General features: G+C 35.0%; 1 protein-coding gene across 6 annotated transcripts in view; it reads left to right on the top strand.

Moving 5' to 3' along the window:
* Positions 1-14,275, top strand: part of RB1CC1 (RB1 inducible coiled-coil 1) — a 93,158-nt gene that overhangs the window by 31,996 nt on the left and 46,887 nt on the right. For all 6 annotated transcript variants that reach the window (XM_035011149.1, XM_035011143.1, XM_035011148.1 and 3 more), the window contains 3 exons: positions 890-1,092; positions 2,479-2,905; positions 8,501-8,671. In XM_035011149.1, coding sequence (XP_034867040.1) covers positions 890-1,092; positions 2,479-2,905; positions 8,501-8,671 — 801 coding nt within the window. The remainder of the gene's footprint in view (positions 1-889; positions 1,093-2,478; positions 2,906-8,500; positions 8,672-14,275) is intronic.

Raw genomic sequence — 14,275 nt, 5'->3', positions numbered from 1 at the left:
AATTACTCTTTATTGAGTTGCTCATCTTTTTGTACTTGATTTTAGTTGCCTTTATATAATCTTTATATAAGCTGTCTAAATGTTGAAAATATCTTCTGCCATCCTGTCGCTTGCCTTTTCATTTCACTAATGGTGTCTTGTGATGAATTAAAATTCTTAGTTTAATGTCCAGTTTATCAATAGTCTTGCTCTTGGATCTTATTTAAGAAACATATGCTTATCTCAAAGATACGAAGGGAACAGCTAGTGTGGAGCTGCTAGTGTATATCTGCTATGCTATCTTCCAGAATCCCCCCTCCACCTACCCTTTTTTTTAAAAAAAATCTTACATTTAGATCTGTAGGTCACCTACAGATTTAGGTAAACTGATTTTTCAGTAGTAAACACAGAAAATTCACTTTATGAATCCAGCCTACCTTTTAAATTTACTGTGTATTGGTCTTATATATTTATGAATATATATATTATTTGATGCTAGATAAATTCCATTATATAGATGCACATAATTTCTTGATAGACATAATTTCTAGGTAGAGGTGGGTTCCATTTCATTTTATAGTTGAAATAAAGAACCTTTTAGTATTTTTTGTTCATTTGTTTAAGCGTTTATTTCTACAAGATGAATCATTCTGCCAAACAATAGATGCCATTTTACTTTTGACAGTTATTGCTGAATTGACCTCTGTAGGTGCTCCACCAGTAGCAATGAGTTAGGAGTTTTTCTTCTTTCTCAGTATCACAACAACAAACAGTAGGATAGACTAAAACATTCCCTTGCCAGTGCTTTGTTTAAAATATATTTAGACTACATTCATGCCTACAGGTAAATATACATATGCAAACATGCACACAAACATTACCTTCTTTTGCTGTGTTTCTTCGTTTTCAGGAAATGTATGAAGTTGCCAAGAAACTTTGCTCTTTCTGTGAAGGTCTGGTCCATGATGAACATCTTCAACACCAAGGCTGGGCTGCAATCATGGCCAATTTGGAAGACTGTTCAAATTCTTACCAAAAGCTACTTTTCAAGTTTGAAAGTATTTATTCAAATTATCTGCAATCCATAGAAGACATCAAGTTAAAACTTACTCAGTATGTTTGCCATTAAAATGGATAATAAGATGTTTGTTTAAAATACCTTTGCAGTTTTATCAGTTGTTTTGTTTTAGTAAATGTGATTTCATTTCTAATAATTGTTTATTATAATTGTTCATTTTTTGAGACTTTTATGATGACTTCTGTAGGCTCTAAAATTTTAAAATTGTGGTCAGTTTTATTCACCTATTTTATGGATCACCCACATTTCTTTTTCTTACCTATTGTTTTCTTTATGCAAAGCGCTCAAAATACTTTTAAATCATTTACAAACCCAAGAATCTTTGTCTCCTTCTTGCCCTGCTGCCAATTTTATGTTAAAGTAAAGGCAAAATATAAACATAACACATCTAACAGAAATGGAAAAGTTTTCAAACATTGAGCAATCAAGGAAATTTTTATTTTCCTTTTTAAATATTGCCAGATGATGTAGGCTTGCTGAGATTGAAAGAAGCCATTTAAATGGTTTTCTGGCTCTTTACATGTAAGCACATCTGATAGCCAGTGGTTGTTTTTGAAAAGGGCTATAATGAATGTAAAAATAATAGCAGTAATTCAGCATGAGTATAGCCCTTTGTTGTCTGTGTGTATGCTTTATGCTTTCAATTTTTACAATCATTTTTTAGTTTGTTTTTGCGTTTTTTGTTACTTTGAATTGAATTGGAGGGAAGTAACATCTTTCTTTTTAATTAAAATGAACCTCATTAATTCACATTTTTCTGTTTTGTGGTGTGAATTAGAAGATTTTGGCCTTGCCAGTGGGACTGATCTTGGGAAGGAAGGGAATGATTACTTAAGACTAGAAAGAGTTTATATAACAACCTTTTCAAGTAACTGTTGTTTGGGAAGTTCTTTTAGATATGTTAATTTCTCATAGGAGCCTGAGTCATTTCACACATGTTCTACAGAAATCAAATCATCGATAGTTCATCTTCCCCATGCCTTTTGACAACATGCATCTACTTGTCTATAGGGTATAATGAATGTGAGAGTTACCTTAATCTTTATTGGGATTATTAATTTTATCTTATCAAAAAATAAGATGTGCTTTCAACTTATCAAAAAATACTTGATTGATTTAAAGTCATACTTTAAGGGACTGCTGTGGTAAATCTTTTTTTTTTATTTCAAATTTTTTATATCTTAAGGTTTGATGAAAACCACATGTACACTTGTTTAGTACAAGCTGGCTCCCTTTACTTGAGAGTGGTATTTTAATGTGTTAATGATACCATTATCTATCTAGATTTCTTTTAAAGAACATAGACTGTATATGCATAATATAATAGAGAGGTCGTAATATTTGTGTGTATAATAATTAAATGCTATTTCTCTAACTAGAGTGGTTCCATAATTTTACTGACAGCTCTTTTGTATTTTAAGTTTAGGAACTGCGGTTTCAGTAATGGCCAAGATTCCACTGTTGGAGTGCCTAACCAGACATAGTTACAGGGAATGTTTGGGAAGACTGGATTCTTTACCTGAACATGAAGGCTCAGAAAAGGCTGAAATGAAAACCTCCACTGAACTGGTGCTCTCTCCTGATATGCCTAGAACAACTAACCAATCCTTATTAACCTCATTTCACAAGTCAGTGGAACATATAGCCCCAGATACCACAGATGCTGAAAATGGAAAAGAAATTAGGGAATCTTGCCAAAGTACTGTCCAGCAGGATGAAACTTCAGTAGATGCTAAAGACGGTGATCTGCCTTTTTTTAATGTTTCTTTGTTAGACTGGATAAATGTTCAAGATAGACCTAATGATGTGGAATCGTTGGTCAGGAAATGCTTTGATTCCATGAGCAGAGTAAGTCATGTTTGATATTTCTTGGGTCATTTCAACTACTCAAAATTATATTATTTATACCAAATGTTTTATATAATGGGAGAATGGTAACACGTTATAGTGGAAATAGTGAGCCTTGAGACTTCATAACCAAGGTTTCAACCTTGGACAAATCAAATCTTTTCACTTGTAACCTAATTTATGAATTGTTAGTAAATTTGTGAAGACTATTAAAGGTCATATACATAAAATTTCTGCAATGCAGAGCGTTGAAGTGTCTACTCAAATGCTATAGATTTTGGTGGTAGCACTTTGAAATATATTTTTCTCTGACCTTGTAATATTACTTAGATGTTTTAATATCTCCTGTCCTTTCATTTGTTCCTGCAGTTAGGCGCTTTCATCTGCTAGGTAAAACTTGAGCGGTCTTAATGTTTTCATTCTTGTGCTGTAAGTATGGAGCACTCTCTGAAAATAGGTAAATGGTAATATTTGGCCACCTCTAGCCTACCATATTTTTAAGTTAATAATGGATCAGATGTTCATATTTATAAATGCTATAGAACTTTCAAGGTCTTTTGAAAAATATTAAAGATAAAATTTTGGTTTTTTTCAGTTAAATTTTTTTGGTGAGAACGATTCACATTCAGTGAAATATACAGGTTCTTGAGTGGTTAGATCACAGAGTAACCACCACCCAAAAGAAGATTCTGAACATTTTCATCTCTCTGAAAATCCTGTGTGCATCTTTCTAATCGCCATCCCCCTAGAGGGAACTTCTTTCTGACTTATAAAAGAAGTTTTAAATACTATATCTGCCTGAGATATTTTCAAATTCAAAATTCCAACATTGTGTTCTTGGTTGTATTTTGTAATTATAGTTAGCTTGTATTTTGGATTAAGTTCTTCTCTAAATATACTTCCAAAAACTCTTAGACCTTGGAAATAAATATCTCTTAAAATATGATCCATGGGCGCCTGGGTGGCTCAGTCAGTTAAGCGGCCAACTCTTGATTTCGGCTCAGGTCACAATCTCAGGGTCCTGGGATTGAGCCCTATGTCAGACTTCACACTCAGCGGGGAATCTGCTTGGTATTCTCTCTTCCCTCTCCCCTTTCCCTAACTCATGCACGTTCTTTCTCTCTTTCTCTCTCTCTAAAATAAATAAATCTTTAAAATATAAATGATCCATAAGCTGATAGAAAATCTTTGAATTCAGAAAGGAAGTTGATGGGCACATGTTTCAGTTATACAGTAAAAACAAAATAGTATTTTGAAGGCTGCTGTTGTCTAAAGATAATTGCCACGATAGTTAACCTTTTTTAAAAGGGCACTTAATTGGAAAAGAGACTTGTTCTTTGAGTATTGAGAAAGGCAGTGCATTGTCTGGAATGCATGGAAAATAGCACATACCTTTTCCAAATGAAAAACTTAAAGAAATTCTAGGTTTCTTCTTAATTCTTTAAATTTCCACTTCCTTGATGACATCCTTTAAAGGAGGCATTTCTTTTTGGCCATTTATTATTTGTCGTCAAAGAAAACTTCAATTAAGATATTTGCCAGGGCATGGAAGTATGTAATATATTATGCAAAGATTACTGCCTAAAAGGAATGAAAACTAGTATTCCTGTTTAAAATGTTGACATTTTAGTAGCCTAAGAATTCTAATTCATGATTTTGGAAAGTCAGGTACATGATTGTAATTAGGGTGATTGAAGTATATATATAATTCTGCATGAGTCAGAATAGGGGTTATAGACTATGAGGAGAATTCCCTTTTAAAAGGACTTGAAATTGGCTTTGCATTTGCATGTTTAAATGAAATCCAGCACAGCCATATCATTTTTATTCACTTTACCTGACAAGAGAGAAGAAACAATGATCATCCTTTTCTGGCTTAATGAAAATTCATAAGAATTTATATCTACAGAAAACAGAAGTTAGCTGTAGTATTATTACTAGGGTGTCACATTACTGACCTAAGTTAATATTTACTTTCATAGTACATACCAAGAGTATCTGAAGTCTTTGTGATAGATTACATGGCCATTATATTATGAAAGCAAAATATAAATTTTTATTTGGTTATAGTCACTTGTTATAAAATGAGTTAGCATAGCTTAAAATATTGTCTATATATAATAAAGCTTTCTTTTCAGTTGTGCATGCCCATTAGATTAAAAAATTTTTGTTCAAAAGCAATGAAAACACATTTTGAAGAATTTATATATTTGTTTATATATTTCTGCCTGTATTTTACAGTGTGGAATATTGTATTCATGGGATATACTGTGTAATAAATAACACTTGTCGTAGTTTTTTATTAGATTAATATTTTCCTCCTCTTGGTAGTTTATTCTTTGCCACTGATGGCATTTCTAAAGATAGATTAAACTGAGTATAGGACTTCTCTCTCATCAGAGATGCCTTCCTTTTATCTCACATTTATTATATAATTACCCATAACAACTAACCTACTTGATTCATCTGATAGTAGTAGTGCTATTTGCCAGTGAATTTTAAAATGTGCCAAGGTTTGATGTTCTTCTTATAAAAGCAGATTCTGTTTAAAGGCATCATTTTTACATACTAATCCCAGTTTCAGCGGTATTTGTAATGTGTATTTCCAACTGCCTAAATCAAAGATCTTTTTCAAGAAACTAGTCAAGACATAGGCATTATGGGACTTGCCTAAGATTGGGCATCATAAGGGCTCGAATCCTGGCACCTCCATTCATTTATTACTCGTGCCATCCCTACATCATTTGAATCCTCTGTTTTATAATACTTGGATGGATTAATAGATGGCATTTTCATGACCTGTTTAGTTTTCTCCCTCGTATACCAAGTAAAATTTAGAATTGTTGCTGCATTTTTGTGTACTCACATATTTTCTTAGGTTGTAGTGTGTTCGTATGAATCTTGGATATTCTAGTTCAGGTTATACTGTAAAAGGCAAACATTTGTATATCTGATGATTAATAGTTGGAAATATACACATTTAGCTCATTTCTAAGCTGTTCAGATTAATACCAGCATAATTTATGGAATCTTGTTGTAGTATTTCATTCAGGATTTTTGTGTTGTTATTGAAATATTATTGTTTGCTCTGTGCAGTGAGCGTGGATTTAGAGGTGGGATGGGAAGAATGAAGAGGGTAAGAAAATTTTTAGTTTCTTCTCTTCTAAGACAACAATATTAATCTTTCTAGATATCAATGGAAAAGCCCAAGAGTAAAATATTAGTGTAGCACTGTGTTCAATTATTGAAAATTTCCTAAATAATTATTAATAGAATTTTGTGGTTTAAAATACGTATTTTTAAAAATTTCTCCTGGGCGCCTGGGTGGCTCAGTTGGTTAAGCGACTGCCTTCGGCTCAGGTCATGATCCCGGAGTCCTGGGATCGAGTCCCACATCGGGCTCCCGGCTCAGCAGGGAGCCTGCTTCTCCCTCTGACCCTATCCCCTCTCATGCTGTTTCTCTCTCTCTCTCTCTCTCAAATAAATAAATAAATAAAATCTTTAAAAAAAAAAAATCATTAAAAATTTCTCCAGAGGGACTCCTGAGTGGCTTGGTCGGTTGAGCGTCTGCCTTCGGCTCGGGTCATGATCCCAGGGTCTTGGGATCGAGTCCCCACATCGGGCTCCTTGCTCAGCAGGGAGCCTGCTTTTCCCTCTGCCCGCCGCGCCCCCTGCTTGTGCGCATGCACGCTTGCTCTCTCTCTCTGACAAATAAATAAAATAAAAAATTTCTCCAGAGACTCCATCTAGAAATTTTAATTTTTATTACCTGTGGACAAATGAAATAAAATATTAAGTAGAATAAGATTTTAGGAAATCAAGTTATGTAACTGCTACTCAAGTGATTTACAAACACTCTTCCATCTTATCAGTGTAGTTGTATTACACTCTCAATGAATTATGAAATACAGAATTATAATCAGGAGCCCTGGTTTGGGGTTTGTTTTTTCTTCTTTAAATCATTGCTATGTGAAGCCCATGTGTAGTTGTAATTTTGCACAAGCTAAAAATGTGAATCTATTTAAATCTTTTTTAGCCCTTTATCACCTTAATGATTTATAGCTAATCTTTGGTTTGTACAATACTTTGGATCAGAAATGTGTGCAGATTGGACTCAGTTACGGTGAAATTAAGAAAAGTGAGAAAATGTTAACGTATGTAAAGTCTTCATTTATATTGGGCAACTGCTGTCTATATATAAGTAGTGGCTCTGTTAACTTTTTTGTAGTGTTGCAAATGCAGCCTCTTATTAATTACACTGGATTATTGATAATAACAATAAAATAGTTCAGTTTTAACTGCCTTTGTATGTTCTCTGTGTACCAAACACTACATTAAATATTTTATGGTCCTTTGATTGTAGAGATCAGGGAAGACATCATGAAGGAGGCAGTATTTGACTAGGATCCTTATGTAGAGGCAAAGATGGGCTTTCAAACAGCTAGGCAGGATGATCAGTATGAAGAAAAATCAGAGGTAGAGAAACACAGGGCTTGTCTGGATGTAATTGGTAATTCAGTTTGAAAAAGAGGATAGGCCTTGGAAAGATTTAGTGGTATCCAATCACTGAAGCCTTTACTATGCTATATTTTTTGGATGTCATTGTAGGCAAAAGGAAGCCATTTAGGGATTTCAACAGAAGACAACTATAATGAGTTAATAATAATAGATAACATGGTTGATACTCACATGGAGATATTAGTAAGTGGTCAGAAACACAAGCTGAAAATCTGTGAGAAGAATCAGGGATTACAAAAGGGGAGCTCCATAGAAATTTATGCTTAATGCTGAAATCATATAAGAAATAGTAAAAATGGGCTGAGCGCAAAGTCCTTCTGGATTATCTGTATTTATGGATTAGACAGGAGAAAGAGCCAGGGAAGGGTACTGTGGAGGAACCAGTGAGGTAGTACCCCAAAGCTTCCAGAGTTTGTCAAAGATTGTTTTCAGTGTGTAAGAGCCTCACGTGAAAGGAGGTCATTGGTGATCTTTGGCAGAATGGTTTTAATGGAGACTACACATAAAAACACAGTGTATTCTTTCAAGGGAAGGGGAACAGTGTTGAGAGAAATTAGGTTCCATGAATTCCAGAAAATTTGTAGAAATAAAGCCAGGAAACAGGAGAGATTGAAGAGTAAAAAAAAAAGTGGAGTTGATCAAGCAAATTGCTTTAGGAGATAGAGACTGATAGTAAAGATACCTCCAGGAGGGAAGTCACTTTGAAGATATTGATATGTTTTGAGGGAAATTAGAGTTTTAAGACTGAACAAAGAATGTGTTTTAACTCTGCTTTACTTTGTAAGACCTTGAAAATAACATTTTCTGTGTGATACTGAGGATTGATTAAATTGTGGCATTGATTGGAAGGTTATAATTCCTGGCACTATATTCCTAATTATTCTAAAATAATCAGTAATTTTTTATTAACATAATTATCCTGCTCTCAATTTTGTGAAAGTATAACTTAGGTTCCCCATGCTTTTACTTCTCTATATTTTTCAACTTTTTTCCTCTGAAGCTGTGTGTCAAAATAGTGAGAAATATATTTTAAACTATTTGCTGAAAACTTCATTCATATGTTCTGTTGTCATTTAGCTTGATCCAAGGATTATTCGACCATTTATAGCAGAATGCCGTCAAACTATTGCCAAACTTGATAATCAGAACATGAAAGCCATTAAAGGACTTGAAGACCGGCTCTATGCCCTGGACCAGATGATCGCTAGCTGCAGCCGACTGGTGAATGAACAGAAGGAACTCGCTCAGGTACTCATTTCAGACTTCTCTCAGGAAAAGCAATTCGTAGTTTCTCTGTACCAGTATTAAGTGTAATATCAACTTGTTTAAACCATCATTTTTACCTCATCCTTGATTAGTGTTAATGAATAGTATTGTTTCCGTGTAATAAGGAAGAAGAGACGTTCTTAATGTTCAGGTTTGATAAAATGAGCTGAGGCCACTTTAGGTAGTAGCTGAAAGATAAACCATGAAAATGCTGTCAGCAGCTGGGGAAAAAACCTGTGGAAGGAACATGATAAAGCAGTCATTGTACTAAACATCTGAGTACTTCCTGCTCCCCCCCCCTCAGAAAACTAAAGAAGAATACATGAGAGGGCGCCTGGGTGGCTCAGTCGTTAAGTGTCTGCCTTCGGCTCAGGTCATGATCCCAGGGTCCTGGGATCGAGTCCCGCATCGGGCTCCCTGCTCGTCAGGAGGCCTGCTTCTTCCTCTCCCACTCTCCCTGCTTGTGTTCCTGCTCTCACTGTCTCTCTCTCTGTCAAATAAATAAATAAAATCTTTAAAAAAAAAAAAAAAGAAGAATACATGAGATTTGTAAAGGACAGGAGGAAAATATAAAATCTTAGAGATTACTAATACTTAGGTTTTTAGGTCTAATTTAATGCAGTGTTCCAAGAACTCTGTTCTCAGACTTATAACCAAAACAAAGTGATGGAATTGCGAAGAGCGGTTAGCCTAGACATTTTCTGCCACACTAATGATTTGGTCCTCCATCCATTCTGGCAAAACAGCGAAAGAGTTGACTTGCATAATCTTGATTCTAACACACACTTTTCTAGTTTAATGTTCCTCTGCCAGTATTTTTCCTCCAATTGTAGAACATATAAATGGGTATAAATGTTTTATTTTACTTGCATAGCATTATACACAGTGTGTTGCGGGTAGATAAAATGTGTATATCCTTGCTTTATTCTTCTAAAATAAATTTTAAAATATTTATTGCATTTTTATAGTTTCCTAATTGAATTTATCTGTCATTCCCAGACTCTCTTTTTTCTCCTGATTTTGGATCCAGCCACCTTATTGTGAACTGAACCCCTTTATCTTTTAAAGATTTTATTTATTTATTTGAGAGAGAGAGAGCATGAGAGGGGGGAGGGTCAGAGGGAGAAGCAGACTCCCTGCCGAGCAGGGAGCCCAATGCGGGACTCGATCCCGGGTCTCCAGGATCATGACCTGAGCCGAAGGCAGTCGCTTAACCAACTGAGCCACCCAGGCGCCCCCTGAACCCCTTTATCTTGTGCTTTTGACTGATTTAGAATCCCCTAGTACCATTGCTGAGTAGAATGTGATAGTGGGTGTGCTTGTTTAATTCCTGATCTATAGAAAGTGGTATTTCACAATTATAATGTTTCTAGTAGTTAGTTTTTTCTCTTTGTGTTAATAGAAACCCTTTATCAGATTAAGAAAGTTATAGTCTACTTCTAATCTTGAACCATCCTTAGATTCTTGAAATAAACTCAACATGGTCATAATATATTGTCTTTTTTATGTATTTCTGAATTGAGTGTAACATTTTGGCAAACTGAATTATATTGTGTGTATGTATTATTCATTTGGTATGTATTTGTCAAGTTTGGGCACCGAGTTTATGATGGCCTCAAAGTAAGTTGAGAAATTTTTTGATTAGAATATTAGAATATTTAATCCATTTATTTAATATAATTACTATTTGTTTTTAAGTCAACTATTTCTAATTTTTTATTTCTAATTTTTCTTCCAATTCTATCCCTTTCTGCTTTTGCCCTTCAGATTATTTTATCATTTAAATTTAAAGTTTAAAAACTTGGGGGACACTTGGGTGGCTCAGTCAGTTAAACATCTGACCCTTGATTTTGGCTCAGGTCATGATCTCAGGGTTGTGAGATTGAGCCCCATGTGGGGCTCCATGCTGGACATGGAGCCTGCTTAAAATTCTCTCCTCTCTCTGCCCCCGCCACCCCTGGTCACTTGCTCTCTCTTAAAAAAAAATATATATATATATATATATATATATATACATATATATATATATATAATTAAAAAATTTATCATTAAAAATTATTTATTATTCTATCTTCCATATTAGCTTTTTTCCTTTTAAGTAACATATGCATCCTTGTAAGTTTGATATGTATTAGAATATCCTATAGTAGGGCACCTGGGTGGCTCAGTCGTTAGGCATCTGCCTTCGGCTCAGGTCATGATCCCAGGGTCCTGGGATCAAGCCCCACATCGGGCTCCCAGCTTCTCCCTCTCCTCCCTGCTCGTGCTCTTCCTCTCACTATCTCTGTCTCTCTCTCTCTCAAATAAATAAATAAAATCTTTAAAAAAAAAAAAGTATCCTATAGTATCCTTTAGTGGCAAATTTAGTCTTTGTCATTTAAAAATCTCTTTAAATCATGTTTGTTTCTGAAGGATGTTTTCTCGATATAGAATCTAATTGGCTGTCAGTGATTTACTTTTAACACATTGCCTTTGGTTTGTTTTTTAACAGTTTTACTATAATATGACAAGATGTGGCTTTCTTTGTATTTCTCCTGCATTGGGCTTGTAGCACTACTGGAAGCTGTGGCTTAATGGCATATCTTTTGGGAAAATTCCCAGTTTCTCTTCAAATTTTGCCTTTACCTTACTCTTTCCCTTCTCATTCATTGATTCCAGTCACACATGTATTAGAGCTTTCATCTCATTCTTTCCATTTACCCTTGTTTCCTGTATTTCCCATCATTATATCTATCTGTGCTTTATTCCAAATATTTTGTATTGACCCAGATTAATTTTTTCTAGCTGTGAATGGCTGTTATTAAACCCACTTATTGATTTATAATTTTTGTTTATTTTTTAGCTCCACAGTTTCAGTTTGGTTCTTTTGTTCATATAGTTTCAAATTATCTACCAAGATACTCAGACCCATTCATCATCTCTTTGATTACATTAACCATATTGTAATTTAAAAGTCTATATCTAGTAACTCCATTACTTGTGCCTGTGTGTCTGTGGATATTTTCTGTTGTTTCCTATAGTTGAAATTCATGTGGTTTTGCCTTTTCATGTGCCTAATTATTTTTAATAAGAAAAACCCAGGGGATGCCTGGGTGGCTTAGTTGGTTAAGCATCTGCCTTCTGCTCAGGTTGGGAGTCCTACATCAGGCTCCTTGCTCAGCAGGGAGCCTGCTTCTCCCTCTGCCTACTGTTCCCCCTGTTCATGCTCTCCCCCTCTCTCTCTCTCTGACAAATAAATCTTAAAAAAATAAAAACAGGAAATATGAAGCTTAAGATAACACTTCTAGAGAGAATTTGTTTACATGTGGTAGGGGTTATCACAATCTTATATCATCTTAATCCAACCTCAGGGATTTAGGTGATGGGAAGTTGGTCTTCCAGTCCTTGTGATGGACAGTCTGCTTTTGTAGACTCTTATTCCATAGGATATAGCTTTTCCGGGTACTAATAATACAAAGTGTTTTCCATCTTCACTTCCTTTGGCTGGCACTGATCTCCAGTTTCTTATTTCATAGCTCCTTGAGAATGTCAGAAGGATTGCTTTTTTTAGTTCTTAGCTTTGGACTCCTCTTCAGGAATCAGCACTTGTCTCTAGGGCAAAGCATTTCTAGTTGCTTAACTGGCCTCCCTAGGTTTCTTCCTCCTCCTAGATCCTGGCCCTTCTCCTTCACTGCTTTTTTACATCTCTAGTAACTAATGCCACAGGAAGCTTGGTCTGCATTACCATTAAATTATAGTTTACCATCACTTGAGACAGCTCTGAATTTCTGATTTTTTTGTTGTTTCTCCAATATCATTCTTTTTTAACCCTCAATAGAATGAGTCAAACATAATTTATTTAACCAGACTCCTTTTGATGGTCATTTAGGTTGCTTCCAGTTTTTCTTGTTACAAACATTGTTTTACTATCCCAGTACATGTCTGCCATTATGTGCATGTTCTAGTATTTTCTTTAGGGACAATCTTCAGTAATGGAATGGCTATACTCTAGAGTGTTTGTGCATTTTAAATATTAATTAGTAATGTTATAATATACCATCCATAAAGGAAAAATCAGTCCACACTCCCAGTAATTACTGAGAAGAGCAGTTTCCCTTATATCAGTATTTGCCATCTGTTTCCTCTGAATTTTCATTTGCCAATTTTTTATCCTAATGTTTCTGTAAGAATTTATTTTATATATAATCTAGATGATCCTTTGTCTGTTGTAAATAATACAGATGCTGTCTCTTTGTTGATAGTGTTATAAAGATTGTTACACAGAAATTTTAAATTTTGACGTAGTCAGATGTATTAGTCATTTTTTTGTTTTTAATTTTATGAATTCATCATTCCTTTAAAATCTCCAAATTTTAGGGACGCCTGGGTGGCTCAGTTGTTAAGCGTCTGCCTTTGGCTCAGGTCATAATCCCAGGGTCCTGGGATCGAGCCCCGCATCGGGCTCCCTGCTCTGCGGGAAGCCTGCTTCTCTCTCTCCCACTCCCCCTGCTTGTGTTCCCTCTCTCACTGTGTCTCTCTCTGTCAAAAAAGAAAAAGAAAATCTCCAGATTTTATAACTGTTTCTCTGATTGAATAAACCAGGACTTCCTGTTTTCTTATCTAGATAATCTATTTTCTCTCTTTCTTTACTCTCAAATCTCTTGGAGGAGGGGTGTGTGTGTAATATCTCTACTACAATCAGGCAGCTATAATGAATGGTTTTGCATTTGGTTGTATTAAAAAAAATCTGATGCTGATGTTATCCTCATCTGCATTGGATTAGGCAAATGGAGTTGTGTAATACAAGGATAAGTAATTTTTCTGGAAGTGTAGTTGCTTGATGAAGGAGCTAATAGTACTTTTTTATTTTATTTAAAAAATAGAAGAAGCATTTCTTGATCCTTTTTTGTTTGTTCCTATATTTTTGTTTGCTTTCCAGGGCTGACTCTTCCAGGGTTTCTTGAACCCAAACTGAAAAAAATTTAGTAGACAAGTCCTATACTGTTCCTTTGAAAATTTGAAAACTAATTTTTGGCATCCTGTGATCATAGAAGTACCTTGTCTAACCATCTTCTTTCCCCCTAATTTATTCCCAGCTTTTGCTAATGTTTTCAGCTATCATAGCTCTTAGAATTTAACTTTTAAAGCATAATACTCTTACTTTTAAAAAATATATTTTTCTGGACCACCTGGGTGGCTCAGTTGGTTAAGCGTCTGCCTTTGGCTCAGGTCATGATCTCAAGGTCCTGGGATTGAGCCCCGCATCAGGCTCCCCGCTCAGCAGGTAGTCTGCTTCTCCTTCTCCCTTTGCCCCTCCCCCCAGCTCGTTCTCTCTCTCTCTCAAATAAAATAAAAATCTTTAAAAAATATGTTTTTCTTTGATATTGATACCTGAAGTACTATAGTCCTTTTTGACATTGAGAGGCAAATTCTCATTTAATTATTCCTCAGTGAATATTTTTTGATGTTCCTACATACATTTTAATATAAGTGTATTACATATTCAGAACAAAACTGTAGAACAGATGCAAATCAAGGCCCTAAGAGCCATGGATGTCAGCTAGGCTTGCCTGAGTGAATGGCTTTGAGAGAAACTGGCTATAATAA

The sequence above is a fragment of the Mirounga leonina genome, unplaced genomic scaffold (assembly GCF_011800145.1).
Source record: "Mirounga leonina isolate KUSES-001 unplaced genomic scaffold, KU_Mleo_1.0 Mir_165, whole genome shotgun sequence".
NCBI lineage: Eukaryota > Metazoa > Chordata > Mammalia > Carnivora > Phocidae > Mirounga > Mirounga leonina.
The sequence above is the reverse complement of the archived record's forward strand: the minus strand, read 5'-3'. Positions and strand labels throughout refer to the sequence as shown.